At 56.8% G+C, this 26,479-nt stretch overlaps 1 protein-coding gene across 2 annotated transcripts in view; it reads right to left on the bottom strand.

Annotated features, from left to right (window-relative positions):
- TRAPPC9 (trafficking protein particle complex subunit 9) overlaps positions 1–26,479 on the bottom strand; it is a 234,196-nt gene that overhangs the window by 156,607 nt on the left and 51,110 nt on the right. For both annotated transcript variants that reach the window (XM_037048601.1, XM_037048600.1), the window contains 7 exons: positions 23,838–23,983; positions 20,403–20,488; positions 15,987–16,113; positions 15,140–15,272; positions 14,410–14,573; positions 12,137–12,289; positions 5,999–6,123 (listed from right to left, as the gene is read on the bottom strand). In XM_037048601.1, coding sequence (XP_036904496.1) covers positions 5,999–6,123; positions 12,137–12,289; positions 14,410–14,573; positions 15,140–15,272; positions 15,987–16,113; positions 20,403–20,488; positions 23,838–23,983 — 934 coding nt within the window. The remainder of the gene's footprint in view (positions 1–5,998; positions 6,124–12,136; positions 12,290–14,409; positions 14,574–15,139; positions 15,273–15,986; positions 16,114–20,402; positions 20,489–23,837; positions 23,984–26,479) is intronic.

A 26,479-nucleotide genomic window follows, 5' to 3' on the forward strand; every position in this document is an offset into this window, starting at 1 on the left:
CGTTGTGACCTGTGGAAATGCCCGGACAGGAGCCCAGCTGGCAGGCTTGCACCCCCCCAGGCAGGAGTTGCTGGTCTCGCCCTGAAACAAGCCCTTTCATGCCAGACCTGACTTCGGCTGGGTATGAGCACTGAGGCCCTATCACGCACGTTTAGGGAAACTCTTTCCCAGACGCTCAGGGACCTCAAGCAGAACCAGGAGTGTCTTCATAAGCTCACCTCCATGAGGGACTGATGTCCACCTGCTCTCGAGGACGCTTGCCGTCCAGTCCCATTGACAGTCAGAAGTGCCAGACAGACGGAAAAGCGCTGCCCACCCAAAGGCAGTGGTCTGCTCACCGGCAGCGGCAGCGGCCCAGGGAACGTGTTAGAAATGCACACTCCCAGCCCCTCCCCGCCCCCACCCACAGAGCAGAAACTCCCAGCACAGGTCAGCACTCTGGCCCACTGAGCCCCTGGGCAGTGCAGGCTAATGCTCACACCGAGGCGCAGGTGAGGCCAAACGCAGCGACAGGAGACAGCACAGCCGACCTTCGGAAACGCTTCGGCTTCCTGGTTCGTGCCTTTAGCACTCACTGAGCACCTCCCACGTCCCAGCCGCCGGACCTGGCCCTGAGAGACGAGCAAGGGGTCACCCTTCGCCTTGACCCACAACCTCCTTGTTAACGAACAGGTAACAAGCCCACACTGGGCAGCGGCGCCCTGCCTTCGGCACAGCAACCCGCCCGCCAGACTCATCCGGTGTCTCCGCTGACGGCTGCCCTCCAGCAAGCCGCCCCCTGCCCTCACACCCTGACTTCGCATCACTGCTTGTCTCTCCTGCACCAGGTGAGCCCTAGGGCTCCCCCTGCCCCCATGGCACCCCCGCCACCCAGAACTGGGTGCGGAAAAGTTACTAGGTTGGGGGGGCAAAAAAGTTTGGTTTTTTCCAGGCGGCTCTAGTGCTGCTTAGTTGTCTCGAACTCCATTCAAGCAATTTTGTTTGACTGTACCGTGGCAGCTGTCATACCAGCATGCACTTTTTTAAAAAAACGTCAAAATTGGTGAATTTTTGTGCAGCCATTTCAACATTGAAGATGGAAGAAAATATGCAACATTTTCGGTGGATGATGCTTTCTTATGTCAAGAAAGGTAAAAACGCCTCTGAAACACACAGATTTGTGCCATGTATGGAGAAGGGGCTGTGACTGATGGAGCGTGTCCATTTGTGACACTTCTTGGGACAACTGACATCGGGGCCGAACGACTCTGCAGTGGGGCTGTCGCAGGCGCTGGGAGGTGTCCAGCAGCGCCCCGGCCCCTACCCCTGGATGCCAACAGCAGGAGAGAGCAGACTCACCCAAACAGCCAACCGATACAGTTACTGGTGAATGTGAACAAAACGTGTCTTTCACACTTTACAGAAAAAACCAAACAGACCTTTTGGCCAAGCCAATATTTGTTGAAGGTACAGAGTGAGCGAAGCGTCACAGGGGTGCAGATAAAAGTGAAGGTCACCACAGGCAGAGCCCCTGGAGGCGTCCAGAGACGCGGGAGCGCCCCTCTGCCTGCCCCCACCCTGAGCAACCCACAGAGTGGGCCCTGCTTCTCGCTGCTGAATTTCTTGTTGAGTCTGAAACTGTCAAACAGATGAAAGGATTCTGTTGATGCTTTTATGCCTAAACTTTGTAGAAAGAGCTTCTCCGTCTCTGTAACTATTACTGGGACAGATCGGAAATAATGTGGAAGTGAAGTGGATTTGCCATTTTGTAAGCTTTTCTCATCTGCCAGGGCTGATGGCAGACACCCCCCTCCTCACTGCAGCCCCCGAAGAAGTCCTATTATCTGCATTTCACAGCCTGAAAACTGAGGGTCAGGTCGGCCAAAGGCTTACACTCACCGCTCCATAAGCACAGCTTAACTCAACACAGAATGTTTCGTATCCCCTAAGAAGTTCGGAACTTATAAATAGCACCAGCTCTGGATTCGGACATATCTGGCTTTTAATTTTAACTTCTACTTAGCAACTGCTTGACCTTGGGCATCTTATTTAATCTTTCTGAGCTGCCCAGCAATTCCCACTTGAATAATGGGAAGCCGCAGTCCTGAGAGCAGGAATCGGGAATGGCTGTTTAAAGCACTAAGTGCCGGCTGTCGGCCCCAAGCCTCTCCGGCCCCAGCATGCCGGACCGCTCGCCCTCCCTGCGTGAGCAGTCAGCACACGAGTGCCTTGCCCGCTCCTCCTCGCAGCCGATCGATCCATGACTTATTCCCAGACCCCAACGGCCCGTAGGAGTATTTCTATTTGTAACACGGCTAGAGAAAATACGCCATTTGCTGCACGATAGTTTTTTTTAACTTGACTACATTTGCTCTTAAATTTTCTCAGCAGAGTCTTCCCGCCAGTCCACTGGGGAGCACAACTGCTACAGTGTAAGCACACACAGGAACTCAGCGAGCATCCCACAGCTCCACAGTGCGGAGGCTGCACACTGTCAAGTACACAACATCGCGTAAGACATCACGTAAGCGATGCTCAAGTCAGACTCCACTCTGAGCGAGGGGCCGCTCACTTCACTGCCTGCTTTGCCTCGCTGATGACGAGCGTCTCATCAGAGCAAAGAGAACTCTGGGGACAGGGACTACTTTGCCTGCTACCGGGAATGTCTGGGCCCAGCAAGACTTCCTGCAGGTAGAGCGGGGCCAGCCGTGCCGTGCGGACATGACGGGGGACTCGAGGAGACAGCCACGGGGTGACAGCAACAGCGGGAGTGGAGAGCAGGGTAGGGACGCAGGGCGGCATGCCCGGTGCTGCTGGTGCCACCTGCGAAGCCCTGGCAAACAAAGCAGCCTCGCAGCTTGCCCTGAGGACGGGGAAACGTGCCGGAGTCGAAGGGATGGAGGAAGGCCTTCCGCTCACAGGGACGTCGTCGGCACAGGTGAAGGGCCTCCGGATGGGGCGCGCCTATGGCTGGGGGAGCAGCCTGGCGCAGCTGCCCCTCGGGAGAAGCAGTCAGCTTTGCCCCTTTAAGGGCAGTGGAGCTGCAGGGGGTTGTGGGCTCACAGACTTCCCTCCTACCCCTAACTTGGTGAGGGCTTTGATGGAAACACACTGCACACTGCCAGGTGGGTTTTCGCATCGATTGTGGAGATGCTGATACGGTTTCCTTCCCCGTCTGCTGATACGGGGAGTTATGTCTGCCATGTCTCTGATGCTGAACCAGCCTTGCGGCCACTGCTCAGACAACCAGCTCCCGGGGTCAACACCCCGCCACTGGTGCACAGGGTGCGCTGGTGTGCTGCGGGGACTGTGGGTCTGTGTTCAGGAGCTTTGTCAGTGCCGCTGTTTCAGGGTCTCCCTGCTCTGGCCTCGGGGCAACGAGGGCCTCATAGCATGACTCGAAGTGCCCACTCTCCACATTTCCAGAAGGAAGTGTGCACAGAATCCACGTCATTCTTCCCTTAAATGCCTCATAAAGGCCTGAGTGAGAGCATCGGGCTGGGCATCTCCGCTATGGGGGGGGGTAACAAAACCTTCTGTTTCCTCCGCAGGCACGGGCCCTCAGACTGTCCGTCTCCAGCTGAGAGGAAGCCCAGTGGCCGAGGGGAAAGTGGCCTCCATGAGCAGACGGGGCCTGGGTCGGAGGCCGTCCCACAGAGCCCAGCCCCCAGGAAGGCCATTTCTAACATGCGTCCACCTCACACAGTCTCTGTGCTCAGCCCTAGGACAGTCCCCACGTGGCTGCAGAAAAACCGCTCTTGACCACGGCAGACGGGCCCAGTGCCGGCTGCTCGGGGAGAAGCCTTGCGGGAAACCTGCAGAAGCACACGCTCTCTTCCCATCCTCGAAGGGCCTCCCTGCAGCTGCTTTCACTGCATCCCTTGTTTCCATGACTACACATTCCTGGGCGAGCACACTTCCAATTAAACCACATTGTCCCTGTTCTGGGGAGAAGGGCTCTAGGCAGCATGCTGCACAGGGCTCCCACCGCAGCCACACAGGCCCCAGGCTCACACGGCTCCATGCTGCTCCCCAGAGACCCCCTGGACCTGCTCCCCAGAGACCCCCCTGGACCGCAGCAGAGATGCCCCGGCACCAGGAGATGCTTCAGCGGCACTTCAGCCACGAGCCCCCACCTCCTCCACCACCAACAGACCACAGACAGACAGGGCTGCTCCCCCACTCCCCGCTGCCTTGGGACACAGCGCCTGTCCCCGGGAACGCCCTGCTTGGCATCTGGATATGGGACCCCATCTCAGTGCGAGCTTAGAAGGAACATGAGTTCTCCCCCAAATCTCACTGTCCACACTGCCCTGGCAAGACATCTGCAGAAAGGGGGAGAGCCGTGCAGGTGGGCACTGAGCACCATCCTAGCCCGTGGAGCACACTCGGCACTCGCCGGCTCCTCCCCTTCCAGGCTGCTTGATGAGACACCGGTCAGGAGGGTCCCTGCCCCGGGGAGAACAGCAGGAGTGTCGGTGTGGCTGACGGGCACCACGGGGCACTGGGGCAGAGAGAACCAAGGGACTGCGACAGTCGGCAGGGCCCAACCAGCGGCCTTTGGGACTCTGTTCACAAGTAAATTCCAGAGGGCGAAGGAGGGAAAGAGGTGTCACCGTGCAAGGGACAGGAACGGAGGGACTCAGGTCGTGTCACGGCCCCTCTCAGAGCCTCGGTGCAATCACTGGGGGAAGTCGCCAACTGAGAAAGCTGTCGTGAGAACTCGAAACAGCAATTCACGTGCAAGTGCCTGACACCGAGGACAGACTCAGTGAGTGGCAACCACGCTTACACACATTTACACACATCCACCTACATCCACAGGTGTTTATGATCTTCTTTTTTTAAGTTCAACATTGCAGCTCCCAACAAAAGAAAAACTGCTGCCACAGCCGCCACGGCCCGGCAGGAGCAAAGACGCGCTGGATTTTGAAGCCTGAGGCCCAAGGGGAAGCACAGTAACAGGCTGCTGTCGGCTGGAGGGTAGCGGGGGACATAGGTTACGTCACCCCCCAGGGGTGCTGTGAGGAGGCCACTTCGCCAGCTTGTCTGCCATTACTCCCCACCACAGACCACCCTCCAAAAGGCATCGGGTGCCACACAGCATGCTGGTGCCCTTGTCCATGCCTCCCCCTTTGCCCCCTCTGGGGGTAGGGTCTCCCATATCCCTGCCCCCCTGGCTAACACAAGACCTCCCACAGAGACCAGGCTGAAGGGTGAACGTTCCCTGGGGTGCAGAACACCCAGCTACACCATGCACCTCTTCCCCACGGGGCCCCAAACAGAGAGGGCATGCCCCAAAGACCCAGCTCCTTGTAACTTGGGCGTGACCTCCCTCCACCAATGTCAGCTCATTCCCTGCTGCTGGCAGCTGAGACCTTCAGGCCCCTCACTCTGCAGCGTCCCCAACTCTACAGCACCCCCGGGCAGCTCAGACGGGCAGAGCCTTCCCTGTGCTGATGACCAATGCCCAGAGCTCTAGCTCGGATGCCCCGGAGCCCCATAGACACAACCGCCTCTGCTGCCCGGGAAGTGCCCGGGTGCCCCACCCTCACACTGACACCCGCCTGCTGCTGTGCACTCTTTCAGCTTCCTGAGTGTTTATAAACCAACGAGCAGCAAGAGTGGCTGAAGGAGTAAAAAAAGTTTACAGGATGAACAACTGAACTGAGGATCTTAATCCAGTAAGTACATTTTTCAAATGAAAAAAGAGGCAAAAAATCTACTTTGACCAGTGCACGCCTGGACGGAACCATGCATTCTGGGACCTCATGAGAAAGGAGGTAGGTACATCAAGACACAACACCCACCCCAAGACATGACCACTTGGGGGGCCGCTCCCCAAAGCACAGTGCAGAACGAGACACACTGAGACGCGGGCCACCCACAAACACGACTCGGCCGTCAAAGGCACACTCCCTCCCCCTTCCGAAAAGCACCCAACACAGTCTCCCAAGGGCGGGGTGGGAGCCCAGGGAGCCAAGCCACACAGCAGGCTGCACATGGGGGACCGACTCACCTTCACGTGGCTCGGGTCCCCAGGCTTGCTGCCCTCAGGCGGATTCGTGGCCTTGCTGTCCACGCGTGGCCGAACAACCTGCCGGAAGGGACTGCACAGTGGGAAGCCACTCACGCTGATCCCATCTGGAAGGAAGGTGAGAACAGAGGGCGTGAGGAGAGGTAGCCGGGTTGTTTTTAATGTAGGAGAGTTGTTCAAAACTAGAGTAACGGGGAAGAGCCTCCAGTGTCTCGCTCCTGTTCGGTCTTGTGCCACCCGCCCTGCCCGGTATGTGCTCCACGAAGGCGCACGCACTCGTGCTGTAGAGAACACGGTGAGCTGAGGGGCACAGCCTGGCACCAAATGTCCCCAGAGGGGCCCGCAGATTTTAGAAGAGCTGGCCCAGAGGCTGAGCGTGTGAGCGGGGCCTTTGACATAGTCACAGGGCCAGGCGGGGCGCGCTCCCATCATTAGCACACGGCACACACCACCGGCTCCCAGCAGACGCTCTGCCCTGGACATGCCAGCACCGTTTTACACCGACGGTGGTGCTGAAGCCTTCGTTCCCGCCACGGCGCCACAGGCGCTGTGCCACGGGCAGCGGGGGATGGGCCACTGCTGTCTGCCCGGCCTCCTCCTCCCAGAGCCGCTCCTCCCCGACCCTGTGAGGTCCTGGTGGGGGAGGGAGGCCCTGATCAGCCACGGCCACAGCCAGCCCAGGGGCGGACGGAAGACACCGGCAGTCCTTCTAGGAGGTACCGTCCACGAAACCGGGGAGTGGCAGGAGTCCTCGAGCCACCTGCTGTGAAGGCGGCCGGGCCGCACTGCAGCCGCCCTTCCCACGGCACCGAGAGGCTCTAAGTAAGCTGCACAGGCCTACGGGCCTCGGTTGTCTCAGCTCTAAAATGGGAACCAGCTCCAGGGAATCAATGTAAGACAGAAACCCACAGTGCACAAAAGGCTAGAACTTTTATCTGAAATGCGCCTCTTTTTTGGACACAGACCTCAAAACCACAGAGACCACAAAAACCTGTAATCTTTAAACCCAGAAAACACTTTTAAAAAGCCACACTACAACCTCTTTATGGACCAGAGCAGCGATTTCCAACCTTCACCTCACAGCACACATACACTAATTACCAACATTCTGCGGTGCACCAAGCAAATACACTATATTTTTTGCCGATCTGCCAAAAACAATAGGTATCGATTTGATTCATACATACCAACTGGCTACTGCTGTGCTGGCTGTTGTCATTTTTTATTTGAAAGAACTCAGTGCCCCTGACCACACAGTCAGTATCGCACGTTTCCTTAAATTCCAGCGGTGCCCCATTAAAACCACTAGACTAAGGGGTCTGCCATCCGATCCAACGGAGATGGAAAAGACAGGCAACGTATGGACTGTAACCGGGGACAGCCCCCGCCCCTGGGAGCCGGGAGATGGGGGCAGCTGCGGAGGGCGGGGAGCGAGCGGATATGCGAGCAGAGAAATGGGCCAAAAGAGCCTGTGAGGGAACAGCTCCCCAGCTGGGCAGGGCTGGGGGCGGAATTCAGCGTTCGGCCAGCTTTCCTGCCAACACAGCCCATCACAAATAGACCAGAGAACAGATTGGAACAACAATGAGTAGGAAAACAAGCCCAAAACAGTGACAGACAGAGAAAGGCAACCCAGGGGGAGGGCGGGCAGAGGGCGTCTGGGAACGGCAGGAGTCTGGGAGCATGCCGGGAGCTAAACTGAGCTTTCGGGGAGAATTTCATAGTCACTGTTCATAGTGCTCAGTCCTCTACGAAGAGCACCTTTGTGGGCAACTCGGAAATACAATTTCGGGTGCTAGAGTAATGTCTCTCTCTCTCGGATTCAGCACAGCCATGGTGACGAGGGGACATGACAGCCGAGGACATGCAGCCACAATGAAAACAACCCTGCCGGGAGGGTTGACAGCCAAGTGTTTGCCACGTGCCTGGCGCAGCCCCAGACGCCAGTGCGTGCCATCTAGCTGGCCCTCACACCCCGCAAGGCAGGCATCACTTCACCAAGCACACGGGCGAGGAAGCCGAGACGCAGGGGAGGCGGGCAGACAGCACGGTTCGGCAGAAGCAGTGCCAGGACGAGAGCTCAGCACAGCCAGGTCCGTGGCTACCCAGAAGGACTGGGACCGAGAACACATCTCCGTGAACACATGGGAGCGCCCACACAGCTCCCGGCCAGGCCGCCCTGCAGTGCCCCAGGCGTCCCACGGACCTACCACAAGGGCCCCCAGGGTACAGACTCCATCTCCGGTGACGGCCCTCTCAAGGAACGGGCCCATTTCTGTGCAAAGGGGGGACTGGGAGTTCCTCGAGACGAGCAAGGAGAACAGAGATGCCTGTGCCCACAGTACCCAGACCTGGCTGCACTCACGGACACTTTTAAAACCCTGATGCTCCGGTCAGGGCCCAGGCTTATTGAATCCCAAGGTCTAGCGTTGGGAGCCACACAGACTTGTCAAGGATCCCAGGAGGTCCCCAGGCACAGAGAAGTTTGAGACCCACCGGTCTGTACTCACGGGCAGCCGGCACAAAGGGCTGGCAACTCAGAAAGACACGCGTGATCCAGTAAATGACCGGTGGGAGGGGTGAAAGCTGTGGTCTGCACCGGAAGAGCAGAGACGGCAGCACTCAGAGGGTGCCGGTGGGGACCCACCAGGCCAGGGCCAGGCCTCGCCCAGCTCCTGCCGCTCCCCCCCACCACCCTCACGCTCAGAGACCCTCGGGTCAGACAGTCAGGCGCAGGGAGCAGGAGCCCAGAGAGGAGGCTGGCTGGGGTGGGAGCCATCTGGCAGATGGCGCAGGGTTGAGACAGAGGACACTGGGAAAGAGGAGGATGGTCCTGCCTGGGGCCCTGATGGGAGAGAGGGAGGAACCCACCAGCAAGCAAAGCTGGCAAAGAGCCTCTGTGAGGTGCAGGGAACCAGGAGCTTGTGGGGGGCGAGGCAACCTCCAGCAGCTGGAACTCCCTGCCCCCATGATAGGAGTTGTGCCCGAGGGCCGCTAGCGGCACAGACAGCATCACGGCAGCTGGACCTGGTGACAGCCGAGGGCACAAGGCTCAGGCAGGCGGGCAGAGGAAATGCCCCCAGGGGAGTGGTCATCGACCCTCTCGGGGCTCCAGGGAGAGGGGGCAGGAAGAACCCCGGAGGGACCTGAGAGCGGGCCTGGACACTCCTGAATGCCCGGTGAGCATTCAGAGAAGGCGTCTGCCTTCTCTTCCCCTCCCCATCCTCTGTACCCTCAGAAAAACACCTAAGTCTCACTAAAATCCCAGACGGCCTTCCAAAGGGCATGTCTGTGAAACCCTCGGGCCTCTGGGGGCCATAAGAAAAACCAAGAGCACAGCGTTAAGATCCCCAGGTCCCCACCATGGTGAGTCGCTGCTCTCATTCTTAAACACTGGGTTTCCAAAAACCAGGACTCCCTTCCAGCAGAGCAGCAGACCAGGACAAAGGCACTGGCTGATGCCCCAGTTTCAGAGCACAGTCGCAGGAAAGGGACAACTTATGAGAGGGCACATGGTATGGCCCACGGTGGCAGCTCCCAGAAAAAATCAATTCCTGGCCACAACGAGAAGCTGAGGTACCCACCATCATCAAACTCTAAAGAGGCAAAGCAGAACGAAGCGCCAAAGGTAAGGCAGCTTGTTCTTCACACGCGGCCCAGCTCTGGACACAGAGCTGAACTGATTCAACTGCCCATGGGCAGAGTCTGTCTCGGCTCAATAAACAAGAGGCGTTGCAGGCCAAGGAGAGATGCAGTTTTCCACAGGGAGAACAAATTCGAACAGAAACTCGCCCACCTGCCGGACCAGCTACCAAATTCTGGGCTGCGACCACACAGGACCCCCCAGCAGCAGCCTGTAGCCCACCGACCCTCCCACCCCCACCGGAGACCCTGAGCCCCGTGGCCCCCGTGGCCCCCACGCCTCCCACTCGAACTACTGCACCTGTCACCTACCACGCCCAGGTGAACCGCACATGGCAGGCCCCGCACCTGCCTGCTCACCTTCCGAAGCTCTCTCAGGGGCCCTCCGCTATCTTCCACCAGAGCCCCGAGGACCGCTCTGGGGGCCAAGCCTCCGATGCACTTCTCACCATGGCCATGTGAGACGGGTGAGAAACACATGTGTTTCTGAGGAAAAATAAAAAACCTGCCAGAAGAGCGACGGGAGGCCAGAGGCAGGGACAGGAGTCACCAGGCTCTCATCGTGGTTCAGTGAGAGACGCACAGCACAAAGGGACAGGCCTTGGCGGGGAGAGAGAAGGAGCCTGTGGGACTTCTGGGAGGGCGGCCATGACCCAGAAACTACATGGGGTATTAACCCCCCACCCCGCACCAGGCAGGAGCTCCAGCACCCCGGAGAGGGCGAGGGGAACGGTGTGGCTTCGCCGGTGTCCCCCACCCCCCACGGCGGCCAGCTCGGGGCGGGGCACCCCTGCTGCTGGCTTCTCCCGAGGGTCAGCGAGGCCCACGTGAGCGCCCAGCTCCTCAGCGCATGGACGGTGCTGCAGGGCCTATGCTCTCGTGCCCTGCGCACAACACTGAGGTCCCCAAATGTCTTTTTTTAAACCCAAGCCAGGAGTCAGGGCTGCAGGCAGCATCTGATCACGCAGCCTGACCACACTTTTGGGCTCCAGAACAGCTCTCCCCAGGCTTCCCAAGACGGGAGTCGCTTGGTAAAGTCTCAAGCATTTGACTCACACGTGTACTTTCCTGGCTGACCCTCGGGCAGCAGCGGGCCCACCGTGATTGCCAGGACAGACCCTAGAGCCAGGCTGCCTGGGTTCATAGCCCAGCTCTGCCACCTCTTGGCTGTGTGACCCTGAGAAAAGTCCTTCAGCCGCCCTGGCCAGCATGGCTCAGTGGGCTGGGCACCACCCCCAAAGCCAAAGTCCACGGTGTTTTGATTCCCAGTCAGGGCGCATGTCTGGGTCGGGGACCAGGTCCCTGGTTGGGGGCGTGTGAGAGGCAACTGATCAATGATTCTCTCCCTCTCTTTTTCCCTCCCTTCTCCTCACTTTAGAAATAAATAAAATTATTCACCCTCTCTGTGCCTGATGTCCTCACTTGTAAAATGGAAACACTAACAGCACCTACGCAAAAACGATACACTGTGACTGACACTGGCCAAACCTTTACGACACGCCAGGTGAAGTGTGGGTCTTCGCGACAACCCTAGAAGCGGAAGTACTGCCATCAATTAGGAGACTGCGGCACAGAGATGTCCAAGTCACTCACCGAAGTCCACAGCAAGTTCCAGGAACAGAACCTGCTGAGTGCCCCCAGGAGGAACCTGTGAGTCCGTGAGCTCCCAAAATGCATGTGCTCAAGCCCTAACCCCCAAAATGGTGTTTGGAGATGAGACCCCGGAGGAGGTGAGAAAGGTTAAGTGGGGTCATAAGGAGGGGGCCCCTCACCCCATTGGCTGGTGCCCTCCACGAAACACCAGAGCCCCCCTCTGCCATGTGAGGGTGCAGTGACACCAGGCAGCTGTCTGCAGGTGGAGAAGGCCCCCCGCCGAACCGGCCTGGCTGGCCCCAGCTCGCCGCCGCCGGTCTCCGGAGCTACGGGAAACAAGCCCCTGCCATAAAGGCACGCTGGCTGTGATCTATTGTTACAATGGTCTGAGCCAACTCATGCACCCCCAAAGCCTCCAAATGAACGTGTGAATGCACACTCCATAACTGGACGCAATTACTCATCAAGTCTTACCCATAACCAGCTATCCCTAAGTATAAACTCCCATCGTCTCCAGCCTCCAATGCCTTATGGAAATCGCCAGACTTTGAAGGAGAACTTTATCATCACTGAAAATCAGATCACAGTAGGTATACTTGAAAAACGTAGTCATTCCCTCATCTCACCAATTTAGGATGACCTCCTGACAAACCAGCACAAAGCAGTAAAGGGTGTGAATGAAGCAACCGTTGAACTCAGAGGCACCCCACTACTCTCGGGCACACGCAGTAGCTCACTCGGGTAACTGAGTGCCCAGGAGAAGGCTCCAGCAGCCGCAGTTAATGAATGACGAGTGAAGAGGAAACAGCAGGCAGAAGGCGCAGCAAAGGCCCCGCAGAGCGCCTGGGGGCCCCGCGGGCTAATGAAACCGGGAGGAGAGCTCACCGTCGCCGAGGTCCTGGAGGAGGTTCTCCTGGCAGGAGAAATCCAGCTTCACTTTGATGTCGATGGGGAAAGCGGCCACCTGTCCGGGTTGCAGCGGAAACTGGGCGAGGGTTTCTTCTAGTTTCCAACTCAGGAAGTCACCGTACACTTTTTCTACAATGACAACAATGGCGATGACGGTGATGTAACCGAGGTGACGTGAGGCTTACCAACCCCCTTAGAAAGTTTGATGCATTCTCAAAAAGCCAAGAAAAACACCAACAAGTTCAAAGTTGAGAGTTCAAAGTACCAAGACAGTCCCAGAATCCTGGGCATGGGGAGGCAATCACCTGTGTCTGCCAGAGGGGCAGGGCGGGTGCCTGGGCGGCTTCCTCCCGCCGACCAAGTCAGCACCCTCCTTGCTCTTACAGACTCAGCCCGCGTCCCGCTGAATGCCTCCACAGCCGTATTTTCTACAGCAGGCCACACTGAAAACGCTGATTCTCGTTCCGCCCTGGCTGGCATGGCTCTGGGATTCAGTGCCAGACTGCGAACCGGAAGGTCACCGGTTCGATTCCTAGGGCCTGCCGTGCAACAAGCACTGTCCACACCGCTGGGGTGCTCGGCGGGCAGCAGTGAGATGAATGGGCCACCGCCCCCCAGGAACACCTTTCAGGGGCGCTGTCATTATTTCGTGATAAAAAAGACCCAAGGTGCCTATGACGTGGTGCTAACTGAAGCTCTCCTTACTGCCGGATACAAGCTAGCTCTCGTGGCAGCACAGAGCAAACCACACGGAACCCCGCCAGAGCCTTCAGTCCCCACGAAGCAGTTCCATGGAGCAGTTCCCTGCAGCAGACACACAGGGACCAGCACAGAAGCGAACGCTGTGGGCTCACCACGGCGGTGCTCAAAGGGTGGACGCTTCCTGTCACCGGCTCTCAGACAGGAAGGGGGACCCGCACACAGCCTCCCCGCCCGCCCTGCTCAGACGCACAGCCCTCCCTCGGGTGCCCAGCTGAGGACTTCCCCCGTCATGTCGTATGTACTAGATCAGTCACTGCCACTGACAGCTCTGGGGCACTGCACCACCTAAGTGACAGGAAGCACTCCCTTGGTGTATTTTGGAAGCAGATGGCTTATGTCCATTCATTTAATTCCACATGTAAATGTACTACAACTTCCGACGAGCATTTTAAAAAGAGGACAGCTCCAATTTTTCACTCACAAAGGCACTGTTTTGAAAACGGCCACAAGGTGCCACACACAATGGATTTGAGGTCCTCGGTCCCCCGCGTGGCTAAGGGCGACAACACGGCCGCTGCGTCAGGGAGTCCCCCGTGAACCCGCAGGCACGTGCTTCATCCCCACCACATCGCACGGTGCCGGAAGCTCTCTGCAGTGGGACAAGCTCAGGTTTTGTTGCAAACGCCTTATTTCATAACAGGCTTCAGAACAAATCCCCTCAAACCACGCCCGGACCTCCCTCCAGGCAGAGCCAACCGGAGGCCTGCAGCTCCGCCAGCCCTGGTCTCCCACGGTGCTGCCATCGCGTGAGGGGGCAGCCACTGCCATTCGGGAACCCACAGCACCCCATCCCAGGCACTGAGCCAGACGGGCAGCCCCGCTGGCTGCCTGGCTCACCACGCTCTGCCCTCAAGGCAGGAAAACACCGCTGGCCTCACTGGTCAGTATAATTTCTCTAACTTTACCAAACGACCTGATTTGACTTCTACTTACCATCCTTCACACCTTTCCCCCCTTTACAACAAGGCCCTGCAGTCCTCAGCGCACAGTGACCCCACTGGACAGGCATTGCGCCGTTTGCTCCCCGAGTCCTTGGAACAGCTTTACAAGGCAAGCACTGCCTCCCTACGGTCCCAGAAGGAAACTGAGGCACAAAACGGACAATCAGCTAGTGAATGATAAAGCCGACGCTGGTCTTCTGCCTGCAAGCTGCCTTTGCCTCCGGACTAGGAAACAGAGCGCCCGCTTGGGAGAGGGGTGCGTGGGCCCTAGGTGCAGAACCCACCTGGAAAGCACTGGCCAGCTAGTCGACGGGGCGGGCCCCAGGCAGGCGTGGCCCTGAGCCTGCAAACATCCTCTTCATTCATTCACTCAAGAGCGTTTTCCTTGGGTCCACAAGCGGAAAGACCCCCGGGACACAAGGACACACTTCTGCTCCATTCCCTCCCTGTGAGCGCTCTTTCCGTGCAACCAGAATGCCAATTTCACAACAGCATCAAAGAAAGAGGAGAGACATCGCCGAGGCCAAACCAGCGTCAAGCCCCTACCTTTGGTGGTGAGGAGTTTCGAGGTGACCTCCAGCTTCTCCAGAGGCTCCATCCCGATGTTCTCCAGTGTGATGACCAGCCGCTGGGTCTCTCCATTGTAGAGCTGGACCGACACGTTCATAGACACTTCGTCCCCAGAGGGAGGCTGCAGTGAGTGTGCCGACCTAAGAAAACAGTAACGACAACAACACACTTTAAAAAGAGGGAGAAAAGAAAACCAGCGGCACCCTAGAGTTAGTCACACCATGGCACTCTGAAGTTTCGGAAGTGGGGGCTGGGGAAACTTGGCTTTGAACATGGGATTCGATAGCCGGCTACTGGGAACACGAGGGCAGACTGCCACAGAGGATCAGGGCTCTGGGCACAGGTACCGTGGACAGCGCCGCATCCCCGCACTGGCTGGTCCAGAGGCCTGGAAAGAAGGTCCAGGCAGTGCTGGCCTCACACCTCTGCTGTGCAGGCGTGCAACCATCAGGCGTGCAACGATCAAGCGTACAACTGTCAGGCGTACAGCGCCCATCCTGCCCGGGCCCAGGAGAAGAGCTGCTTCGCACGTCAAGATTCCCCTCTCAGAGTATCACACTTTCGGCTCTTGCACTTAGTTCCGTGATCCTTTCCGGGTTCATTTCTTCCGTGTTTCATTTCACTCCCCAGTCACATGACGCTTCCCCGGTGCCAGGTGCCATCGGCAGGCGGGCAGTGCGGGCACCTGCACTGCACATGTGCCTACCTGGGCAGAGATGTGCTGATCTGGAGTCTGGGCAGGGCGGGCACAACCTCGACCGTGCAGCCGCTGGTCTTCACTCCCGGGAGGTGGTCCAGCAGGCAGTCGCTGAAGACGCCGAAGACAGTGGTGTGGTAACCTGGGAAACAAGGGGAGGAGCTTCACACAGCGGGCAGCTTTGGGCCTCACACCTGTGCCTGAGGGCAGTCCCCAGCAGTGAGAGGGGCCTGGGCTCCCCGTCCAAGGACCGAGGTGAGAGTCAGGCCCCAGGCTCAGCCCTGCAGACCCTCATTTTCCTCCCACGGAGCGTGGAGCTAACCATGGCACCCGCACTCCTGCCCCACAGGCCTCCTGCATCCAGAGGAAAGCAGCACACGAGAGTCTCTATTGACTGCAAGTCTCTGCACCACCTGGTAGTTCCAGCTCATCCCTCCAATGACACGCTGTGCAAACGTATCTATCAGTAAATGAGGATGAAGCCAGTGTTCCTTCGCAGGGCACAATACGACTTAAGTCTTAGGAAAATGACTCAAAGTCTTCAGTTGAGATGAAAGTTTGAGAGCCAGTTGTTGTTCTCACCACCAGTACGTGATGTGGCAAATCTGTTGGACGTGTGTAAGGCCTGTAACTTAAGAGTAGCCAATTCTCCATGCAAGAAAGGAAAAAAATGCCCTGGGTTAGATACATGCTTGAAACTGTTCAAGCAAAGCTGTAGAATGGCGTTTGAACTTTTGAGAGAAGAATTAAAAAGGACATTCACTGTGGACCAGGAGGAAACAATGCCCAGAGGCTGGGGCTGCAGTGCCAGGTGACCTGACGGGACAACAGTGAGGCAGAGAGAAAGTCCTCTTACCATTCACAGTGATGGTTCCGGTTGTCTGGGGGACCCCAACGAGCGTCACTGGGTAAAGTCCAGACTCGGCTGGAAGGGAAAGCGCCGCAGGCAGAGACTCGAACTCCACTCCGCTCGTGAGGAGCCCCTAGAACAAGCAACGGGCCGAGTGAGCAAGCGCAGCCCAGACCCACTGTGGCACAGCCACTCACGGGCCAGTGCCAGGGCTGCCGGGGCACAATGACATCTGTGAAATCCAGAGAACAGTGGGGACAGGCTAGACATGTGACTCACAAAACAGCCTTGAAATGGGATGTACGTGGGTGCTCCAACAAGTCATTCTGATGTCAACCCCGATCGCTCTATTTTTGGAATGTATTTGGTTTCGTTGTTTTAGCAGAATGGGAATGAAAACAGAAAGAAAAAGGCATGAAGTGTGGAAATATGCCATCGTAGATGCCCTTCTGGTACGTGCATCAACTCATTTGGGTAAGTCACAGGTACTGTGCTGGACAGTGAAAGAGACACATCCCAGCCTCAAGCAGCCGCCTGACACCTGGATCCGGTGCAGGGCAGCTCAGGAGTTCTCGGCACGGTGCCAGGCCATTAACAGGCTGCCCAGCTGCACGGCGAGAAAAAGAAATGAAAGGCATGCAGACGGCTGTCCACAAAAGACAAAACTGTGACCAGGGAAAACCCTAAGGGAAAGCCCTGGCTGGCATGGCTCAGTGGGTTGGAGTGTCATCCCACAGACAGAAAGGTCAGGGGTTTGATTCCCACTCGGGGCACGTACCCAGGCAGCAAATTCAATCCCCAGTAGGGACACATATGACAAGGCAACCGGTGGATGTTTCTCTCTCCCCCCACCACCATCCTTTCCTCTCACTCTAAAAGCAATGAAAAAAAATATCCTCAGGTGAGGATAAAAAAAGTAAAGAACATTCTATGGAATCTACAGTGAAATTTAAATTAACAAGTGCAGGGGACTTCCACCAAGATGGAGGCGTAGGTGGAAACACTGTGCCTTCTCCTACAACCAAGTGTGAATACAACAAAGGTTTGGAGAACAAAGATGCAGCCAAAGAACAAAAAAATTGAACTATACAGAAGTCCAACAACAACGAACCATTCAACCGGGACCGGTAAGAGAGGCGGAGCCAGCAGTGGAGCAGGGACGGGCCGGAAAGATCCCCAGACCCAGGCACCCAGGCATCCGGGGTAGCGTGGGGCAGACCCAGTAAGGGCTCAAGACAGTGAGAGTGAGAAGTGAGACAGACCGCACAGCCCCCAGCAATGAACCCAGCAGCGGCTGACCTGGGTCGCACATTCTCAAGCAGAGGGACTAATCGCATGGCCCTCGGTGGCGGCAGGAGGAAGCAAAGGGTGCACGCCATTGCTTTCCTTTGGCCTCGCCCCCACATACAGCATCACAACCCAGAGACTGGGTCGCCTGGCCCTGGTGAACACCTAGGGCTCTGCTCCTCATACATAACAGGCACGAATAGTCCAAAATATGGCTCAAGAAAAACTCAAAGCCCCAGAGCCGATAACCCTAAGTGACCAGGAAATAGCGAACCGCTCAGATGCACAATTCAAGACACTGGTAATCAGGATACTCAAATTAGAGTTGATTTTAGCCACAAATTAGAGGAACATATGAAGGCTAAACTAATTGAAATGAAGGGAAATGCACAGGAAACCAATAGTGATGGAAAGGAAACAGGGACTCAAATCAAGAGGGTGGACCAGAAGGAAGAAAGAAACGACCAAAGAGGAAAAAGTGAAGTTATAAGAACTCAAAAAAATGAGGAGAGGATTAGGAACCTCCAGGACATCTTTAAACGTTCCAACATCCGGATTATAGGGGTACCAGAAGGGGAAAAGAAACAGCCACGAGAGGAAAACTTATTTGAACAAATAATACAGGAGAACTTCCCCAGTCTGGCAAAGGAAACAGACTTCCAGGAAATCCAGGAAGCTCAGAGAGTCCCAAAGAAGTTGGACCCAAGAAGGAACACACCAAGGCACATCATAATTACATTAGCCAAGATTNCAGATAAGGTCATATTCAAGGAGTTCATCATTACCAAGCCCTTATTCTATGAAACGTTAAAGGGACTTATCTAAGAAAAAGAAGATAAAAAAATATGAACAGTGAAAGGACAGCAAACTCACAGTTACTAACAACCACACCTAAAACAAAAGCAAACTAAGAGGACAGCTAGATCAGGAGCAGAACCAAAGAAATGAAGAACTCATGGAGGGTTAGCAACAGGGGAGTGCGAGGAGGAGAAGGGGGGAGAAGAGACAGAAAATAAGTAGCATAGATGGTAGGTAGAAAATAGATAGGGGGGAGGGCAAGGATAGTAGGGGAAATATAGAATCTAAAGAACTTGAGACACGTGGTCATAAACTAAAGAGGGGGAAGGGTGGGGGAGGGTGGAGGGGAATGAAGGGGGAAATAGAACAACTGTAATGGTATAATCAATAAAATATATTTTAAAATTTAAAAAAATAAATAAAATAAATAAATAAATAAACAAACCAGTGCATTTAGCAAAGTGGCAGGGTCAGCATTTAAAAAAAAGAAGCCATTTCTGTAAGAATCCAGCAAGAACCGTGGACTATGTGAGGCACGGGCACACGGGAGGAAAGGACACAGACGTGGCCCGGAGGAAGGCAAGGGAGCGCCAGTGGGGCCAGATCAGAGCGGGGGCACCACTGTGAAGTCAGGGTCTGCAAAACTCGTGTTTGTGCTGCGTGTGGGGGCGTGAGTCTAGATACACATTTGCAGGTGCACGCACGTAGGTCCACACAGGCGTGCATGGCTGCATGTGTACACAGGCGCAACTTCCCTGTCTACAGGAAGCACCCAGGAGACACCCCCATGGCGACCAGCACACCAGGACGGTCTGAGCAGGAGCGCGAGACGCTCTAACTGTGCGCAGACAGCTGTCGGGCGCAGGGGTGGGAACACAGCCCAGCTAGAGGGCTGCTGTCTCGGGGCGCAGTACAGCAGTGTTTTCCTTCTTTTTTAAAATAGCTAGTGCAAATATGGCTGATGGTTAACACTTTCTAAGTGTGAGTGGTAGATACATAAGTGCCTATCATGTCGTATGCCTGAAACTTTTTTTAAATTTCGTAACTTTTTAAATCCTGAACATATTTTGGGGGCTCTTAGTGATAATTTTTATTTTATTCTTTGTTCTTTCTAATTTTTGATAAAAAGCACATATTACTTCTTTTTCAAAACCAAATAAAAATGAAAGCTATTTTTTAAAGACAAAAACTGAGTGAGAAAAAGCAGGGGCATCTGACACCCCACCCACATGGGGGAAGATTCTCTAAACGACCGCCACCACCTGTCTCGGCCGAGGGACAGGGCGCTCCGGCAAGGTCTGGGCGAGAGCCGGACAGCGCCGCCCACAGGCTGCTGGGCCCGTCCTCTGCACAACCTCGCACTGCCAGCTTCACACGTGGCCGGCTGCCTGAAGACACAGGTGTCAGAGAGCCATGCTGCGTGCCGAAGGCCTCAGCATCACCTCCCAGTCCACCTGGTGAGCTCCGGCTGGTCACACGTCCTCAGCTGAGTCGTCTGTCACCTGACTCTGCCCAGAGGCCCTGCGGCACGTCACGCACCGCCCCCACCACAGCACTGACCACCCTCACCGCAGGGACCAGGTCCCTGGTGCCTCGCCCAAGGCCTCACACGTGGGGTGGGCACTCAGCAGGACTGCTGCGTGAAGCTCTGGCCTCTGCCCCTGAGCATGAGTTGTAAAACTCCGACTGTCTCAACACTGCCCTCTGAATGTCACTGACAGTCAGGAGGCACGACTGCCTGTTGATATGCACAGAGGGACTGGAGAAGCGGGGCCCCACAGTGGCGGTGAGGGTGGTGGGGCTTTGCCGTGTGGCCACCAGACTCAGCTCGGAGAGCCAGAACGAACCTCTTCCCTGAACGGGCTCAGGGAGTGCGCCCAACAGACAGCACTGCCGAGCAGGCCTGCAACGCTGCAGAGCGCACCGGTCTCAGCGCCGAGGGGAAGCTCATGGTACGTGGTGGCGCAGCAGCCCGCCCTCCTTCCCCGGAGCTCTCCCCTCCCTCAGCCCGTCATCTTGCCGCCTCGCAGCAATGACGTGACCTGAGACAATCTCACGTAGACTTCGACATGATCGTTCTACGCTCACACCCAGCCAGCCAAGCTCCACGTGCACCCCCCTCGGAGGGTCTTCGTCCAGTGACTCATGCTCCCTGAGTCCTAGGCATTCAAGTCCCGGGCAGGACAAGATGTGCCCTTCACTCACAAAAGGCTTATGATCCTTGGCAAAACAAATACAAAAACAGACATGTCGCAGGTGTGTGCCTCCGGTATTCAGTGAAAAGCACGTCAGTGGCAGGCTCTTGGCCCCGAAGGGTCCGACGCCCGGGATACGTACCACGTTCTCCACGCGGAGCTCAAAGGGCATCGGGTTGTACGCCATCAGCTGGACCTCGCACACGTCTCCTTGAACCCACTGGAAGTCTGCAAACACACACACACGAGAGCCCACACGTCAGCCGGTCTGGCTCCATGGCTCACGTGTTTCAGGGGAGTCCTCCGCAACTTATGCTTCCCAGGACACGGGGACGATCATATGGTCATGAGAGAAACAGTTCACAGCTGGCTTTCCACCAGCCTCCTCACTAGCAGAGCGGGCCCTCACCACCTCTGGGGTGCTCTGCAGCAGAGGTTTCCTGCCGTCTGCGGCAGGCGGACCGACGCCATCAAGCCAAACGCAGCTCCATAAAACCGAAATCAACCCAGACAGCACCGTGCCCGGCGTGGAGCCAGAGGCCGCCCAGACCTTCACAGGCCCAGGGCGGGTGTGGTCGGTTTTGACTGGCACGGAGCTTGATTCCCCTCCCCCTCCCTGACCTCCCAGGGCAGCTGCACTTCAACACCTGTGGGAGGCAGGATTCTGAGGTGACCCCAAGACCCTCCAGCCTGATGCGGATCGCCCGCATGACCCTCTCTCCCGAGTGCGAATATGGGGGCTCAGCAGACGTGCTTGAGGTCTCCGACCAGCCGGCTTTGAGCTCATCCAACGGGAGAGCACCCTGGGTGGGCCTGGTCTAACCAGGGGAGGCCCGAAAGGGACCGCAGCACACCCTTCCCGAGAGAAAAGACTCAAAGCAGGAGAGGGCCCATCGATGGGCGCGGCTGCGTGGCAAAGACCCAGAGGGTGTGGGTCACACGACCACAGGGGATAAACGACGAACCCGAGAGAGCCGGAAAACAAATCCCCCTGGTCCAGACTGGGACATGGCCCTGGCGGACACCCAGATGTCAGCCCGTGAGACCCTGAGCGGAGGGCCCAGGGGACCCCCAGAAACTGAGAGAGGACTCGCTTGTCCTGTTCTAAGCCACTAAGTTTGTAGCAATTCTGTACAAAGTAAGAGACAAGTAATGCAGCACCACGGGCATCCCCACAGTCCACCCTCCCATGAGACAGTCTGTGAGGCCAATCAGAAAGACCCCCGATCATGTGAACATGTGTGGGGCATCAGCTGGGTAGGAGGCAGCAACAGGCAGGGCACCAGTGTTCTCCATAATGACCTAGGAAGAGAGAGAGTACCTCTCTCCAGACGCTCTAGGTCCAAGCAGGGCAAAAAACCTGGGACTCCCACGCAGCCAGTAGAATTCCCGCCCAGGGGTCTGAAGGCAGCGGTGTCTAGAACGGACCCAGGCTAGAAGGGCTTTCTCCAGAGGGGACACAGGGAGTGTGATTAGAACCCCTCAGCTTGCAAAGACCTTCCAGGGAGACACCACCTATTCCAGCCAGGACCAGCGCCGGCAACAGGCGCCGGCACGGACGCCTTGCACAGAGAGCAAGCCCGAGCCCTTCCCAGGCTGCTCTAGCTCTCCCGGCCCCCCAGCTCGGTCTCCTCCCTCCCCACCCCACCTATCCACACCCACACCCCCACCCTGGCTGTGAGAACCTCAAGGGGAGGCTCACAGAAGCCACCCTCTGGAGCCTGCAACGTCCTTGAGCCCACCCAACAGCGCTGGTCACAGCCAGCCCATCCCTGAGGCAGAGGAAAACGCCCTTTGTTCTAAGGCTTTGCTGTCCCCGGTAGCTAAGGTCTGCACGTTTTCTCTGTCACAGACCGAAGCGCTGTCCTAGGGTCCTGAGAGGACCCCTTCGCACACACACAGCCCTGGTCTACCAAAGGTCAGCACTGCTCCCGACTGCGGTCTGCGAGAGGGGCCAACCTGCTCTCCAGCCCAAGTGTGTGGGAGCCCAGGGGAGCCCCTTCTTGGACCTTTGGTCCCCCAAACCGGGACGAAGAGCAGCCGATGGCCATCAATCAGTCACCTAAGGCAGGCCCTCCCCCTGTGCCGCCCCGACGGAGCGTACTGTCACCCCAGGCTAACAGCATCATTCAGTTGCTCTGGTCTCCTCCTACTGCACCGAAGCACCTGTTAGGCAGGGAGCACCCCGATTTCTCACTGTGCCCCCAACCCCCAGCACAACATATCAAAATACTGCTAGACACTTTACCCAAAAGGCTGCCAGGCACTTTGGGAACACGTCTCTCTTGATCCTCACAAGGACTCTCTGAACTACCCTCTCCTGTCCCCACTCTAGATGACACAACGCAGCCCAGGGAGACACGACCACCTGAGGGGACGCGGTGGGAGGGACAGCTGAACACTCTGACAGCTGCGGCTGCCCTACTGCCTCCAGGCAGCTGTGACCTCAGCGCCATGCCTGGAGGCACCACCGAGTCCCAGCATTGAGCACAGGAAGCCCTTCACACCCACGTGCTCCAGCGCAGGACGTGGGGGGTGGTCTCCTTTGCACAGACTCTAACTCGGACGACACCAACGCCAGCACAGTGCTCACAGAGCGGCTGGTGAGTCGCTCCGAGTCAGGGAGGAGGACAGCCTCTAGAACTGCCCACGGGCCTCTCCTCCGCACCCGAGCCCTCCACCCTGATGACAGCCCCCCGGTCACACAGGAACGTCCACCTGTGCAGACCGGAAGTCTGGGTGAAGGGAGCATGGTTCTTCAAACCTCTGGGCACATCCGAGCTGATGAGCATATTGCCAAAAGGAATATAAATTAATATAAAAGAATATAAAGACAGAAGCCACAAAATATAAATTACACTGTCCTACCCCTGGGTATTCAACAAATAACATGCACTTTGGCTGACGCTTCTACTACATCTCAGGAAAAACCTTGCATAGTCCACTGAATTTATCCGCAGCCCAGGTGAGACGGTGACTCTGCTGTGACAAGGAGCCAGATCCTGAAGGGACTCCCTCTAGGGCTTCGCAGCACGAACCAGCTGGCGCCCAAGCTCCCGGACCCTGGGCCGCCCAACTCTCCCACCTGTGACATGGGAGCAGAACACCTGCAGCGTCCTGCACCATGAGGTGAAGCCCTCTGAAACATACCGAGCATTGTCTTCATAAAAAGAGGAGAACCAGAAAGGCAGAGCTGGCTTCCCGGGCGCTAGCCCCGCAGCCACCCAGCCCCAGGCACCGAGGGCCCTCGTCTGTCCCTCTCCCCCAGCCCATCCTGAACCTAAGGCAACCTTTCACCTTCTCTGACAGCTCAAAAGTCCTGTCAGGCCTTGGGAAATCACGCTGCTCTCCACCCACCCCCTCCTGCAGTCCGCACAAGTCTTGGCTAAAAGAGGTCCTCTGGTTTCTGTAACTCAACAGAAACACGCCTCTTGTGACCAGATCTCTCAAAATCAGACCTACGGCAAGTGCCCCTCGGAGGCAGCCAACCGGACAGGCTGGGAGGAGGGCCTGCTCGGTGCAGAGTGGGAGCGCATGCGTGCACGGTGCCGCTCGAAAGCCAGGATGGCGGTCCTACCGATCTTCTTGTTCCTCTCCTCCCCGCGGCTGTGGGCAATGATCGGTGAGTAGATGAATGGGCTCTTGGTGGACACGTTCTGACCCAGCAAGCTTTTCATCTTCTGTGGCCGGAGGCTGACAGGGAGGTTCAGCAGTTTCACACGCCTGCAGTTTCAAACAGAACAAAAACACATCAACTGCCTTGTTAGCTTGGTTTTGGCGGAAACACCACAGCACAGCACACGGTGGAAAGACGGTGCATCTGAGGACAGAGGGGCACTGGGGGAAAGAAGCGGCGCTCGAAGGGGGCGGACCCCACAGAAGGCTGCGCGCAGCGGCCGGACGTCCCGGGGCCCAGCTGAAAGCTGAGCTGCGCTCCCCAACAGCTCTGTTAGTGAGCGTGGGCCGCCGGGCCCCTGCCGCACAGACGACGGCGCAGGGCTGGAGCGAGGGAGCTCCACTTCGGGCCGGACCCTGCAGCGAGCTGCTGTTAGCCTGGACCCGGTGGGACCCGTGGGAGCCTTAGACTACTTCCCTTCTAAGATGAGTCCACCTCCTCGCAAGACAAACAGCTCTCTGTTCCAGGCACCACCTAAAAGTGAGGTGCCATCTGTGATGCCACAGGACGCATGTACACAAGCACGGAGCTTCCAGATCACAGAAAACGTTTTAGAGCACGCGAAGAACGCCTGGCCAGTGCGGCTCTGTGGGCTGGAGCATCCTCCCATACACGGCAACCAATCAATGCTTCTCTCTCACATCAATGTTTCTCTCCCTCTCTCCCTCCCTTCCCCTCTCAAATCAATTTTTTTAAATATGTAAAGAAATTTGGAGGGCGTGGTCAGCCAGACAAGTAACGCAACAGACAATCTCGACATTCATTCATAACCCAAAATGGAGCACCAAGCGTCTCTTTATAAAAGGCCCCCCCGGGGGGAAGCCGACTGCTCCGACCTCACGCAAGCGATTCGCGCAGCGCCAGCGCTGCACAGCCCACAACGGTGCGTCTGTCCTGGGAAGCCGCCGCCAGGGAAGCAGGATTCCAGGGGTGAGACATCCAACAAGAGGTAAGTTATGTCTAGGGATGCCACTTGGAGACTGTTGACATTTTAAAACCCTGACTTCCCAGCAAACTGTTGGCATATAGGGACTGTGCAAAGCCATGCGGCACACTAGTTAGGAAAGCAGGAACACGGCAGAGGAGTGACTCGCCTTCCTCCCTTGGCTTTCTGTCCGCCAAACGCAGTAACAGCGGAAACATACCCAAGAGCCTGCTGGAGAGTCCTGCACAGGCGGGCGGAGACTAAAACTAGCCGCATCCACCCCATATTTGGGCAGCATGGAGGCTGCCACCCTTCCAAGCCCAGGCACGGCGGAGGCAGGTGAGACGACAGGCACACGGTGCCAGCCAGGTCGGCACCAAGGGGCGGCTCTCTTAGTCCCAACACTACTGCGCATTACTACCGTCACCTCCTCAAAAGGCTCTGGGTTCAGGGGTCCCCAGGGTGGCTATGGCCTTGGCGATCGTACCGAGTGTGACAGAAGATTCTGGACAGCAGTGGGACCCTGGTAGGATCCTGGGAGCCGTGGCCTGACTGGATCTGGGAGGCTGGCTTTGCTCCATTTCATTCACTCACAGAGGAAAACGGCGCTGAACACCGCGGCCGCCAAGCCCTTTTCCTAATAACCACCTGTACTCCTTCCTCCAACAGGATAATTAACTTAAGAGCTATGTTTTAGAAGCACTGAAGCCACTCAAAGTGACTCACAGCTTGTTCTGAGTGGAGGGCTGTGGCCCTTACCAATCAAGCAGCTTCATTCCCTCTAGAGCTCTCTGCTGGGCTGAGAGAGCTCAATGTTGGCTCGTCAAAAGCAGTAACAACACTAGCCAACCCCTGTCCCCGACCCCACACCAAAGAGAGGCCCACGGTTTTCCGTACACAGGGTCCGAACGCCCCCATTTTCCTCTTCAGTGATTCCCGACTGGCCGTGTGTCAATAGTCCACATGATTACTTGGGGCGTGATAGCCTCGGGCTGACTTCTATGTACACGATCATTTTGTGGAGAGTTCCGCAGGGGATTAAATAAGATTACTCAGCATCTCAGAGCTTTAACTGGACTGTCTTCTGCTCCAGCTCTGGACAGCAGTGACTGGATGTGGGTCAGGCAGCCTGCTGGCATGTGAACTCACGCAGGACCTACCCCGGACAAGCACGACTCAGGCACTCGATAAATACTGATTCCCTGAAATGTTGGGGTTAAAATAGGGATGGCCCTGGCCAGGTGACTCAGTCGGTTGGAGCGTCGTCCCATACAGCAAAAGGTTGTGTGTTCGAGTCCCAGTCAGGGCACAGGGCATCTGGGTTGCAGGTTCAATCCCCGGTCAGTGTTTCTCGTGCCAACATCGACGTCTCTCTCTCTCTCTCAAATCAATAACCATATCCTCAGACGAGGATTAAAAAGAAAAGGGAAGTCCTCAGCAGGCGAAAATGGGCCCGACCGTGCAACTAAAACCCAAACCACAATCACAAAAGGACACCAGCTTCACACTAGCTGGAGTCTGTCCGCTCTGCGCAGCAGCTCCGACCCCGCCCTCCAGACACGGACGACTGACTGTCTCGCTCTGCGCACGCACCAGGAGCTGCGGGCTCCCTGTGTGC

Source organism: Sturnira hondurensis, unplaced genomic scaffold (genome assembly GCF_014824575.4).
Source record: "Sturnira hondurensis isolate 20B ecotype Veracruz unplaced genomic scaffold, ASM1482457v3 Scaffold0006413, whole genome shotgun sequence".
Lineage (NCBI taxonomy): Eukaryota > Metazoa > Chordata > Mammalia > Chiroptera > Phyllostomidae > Sturnira > Sturnira hondurensis.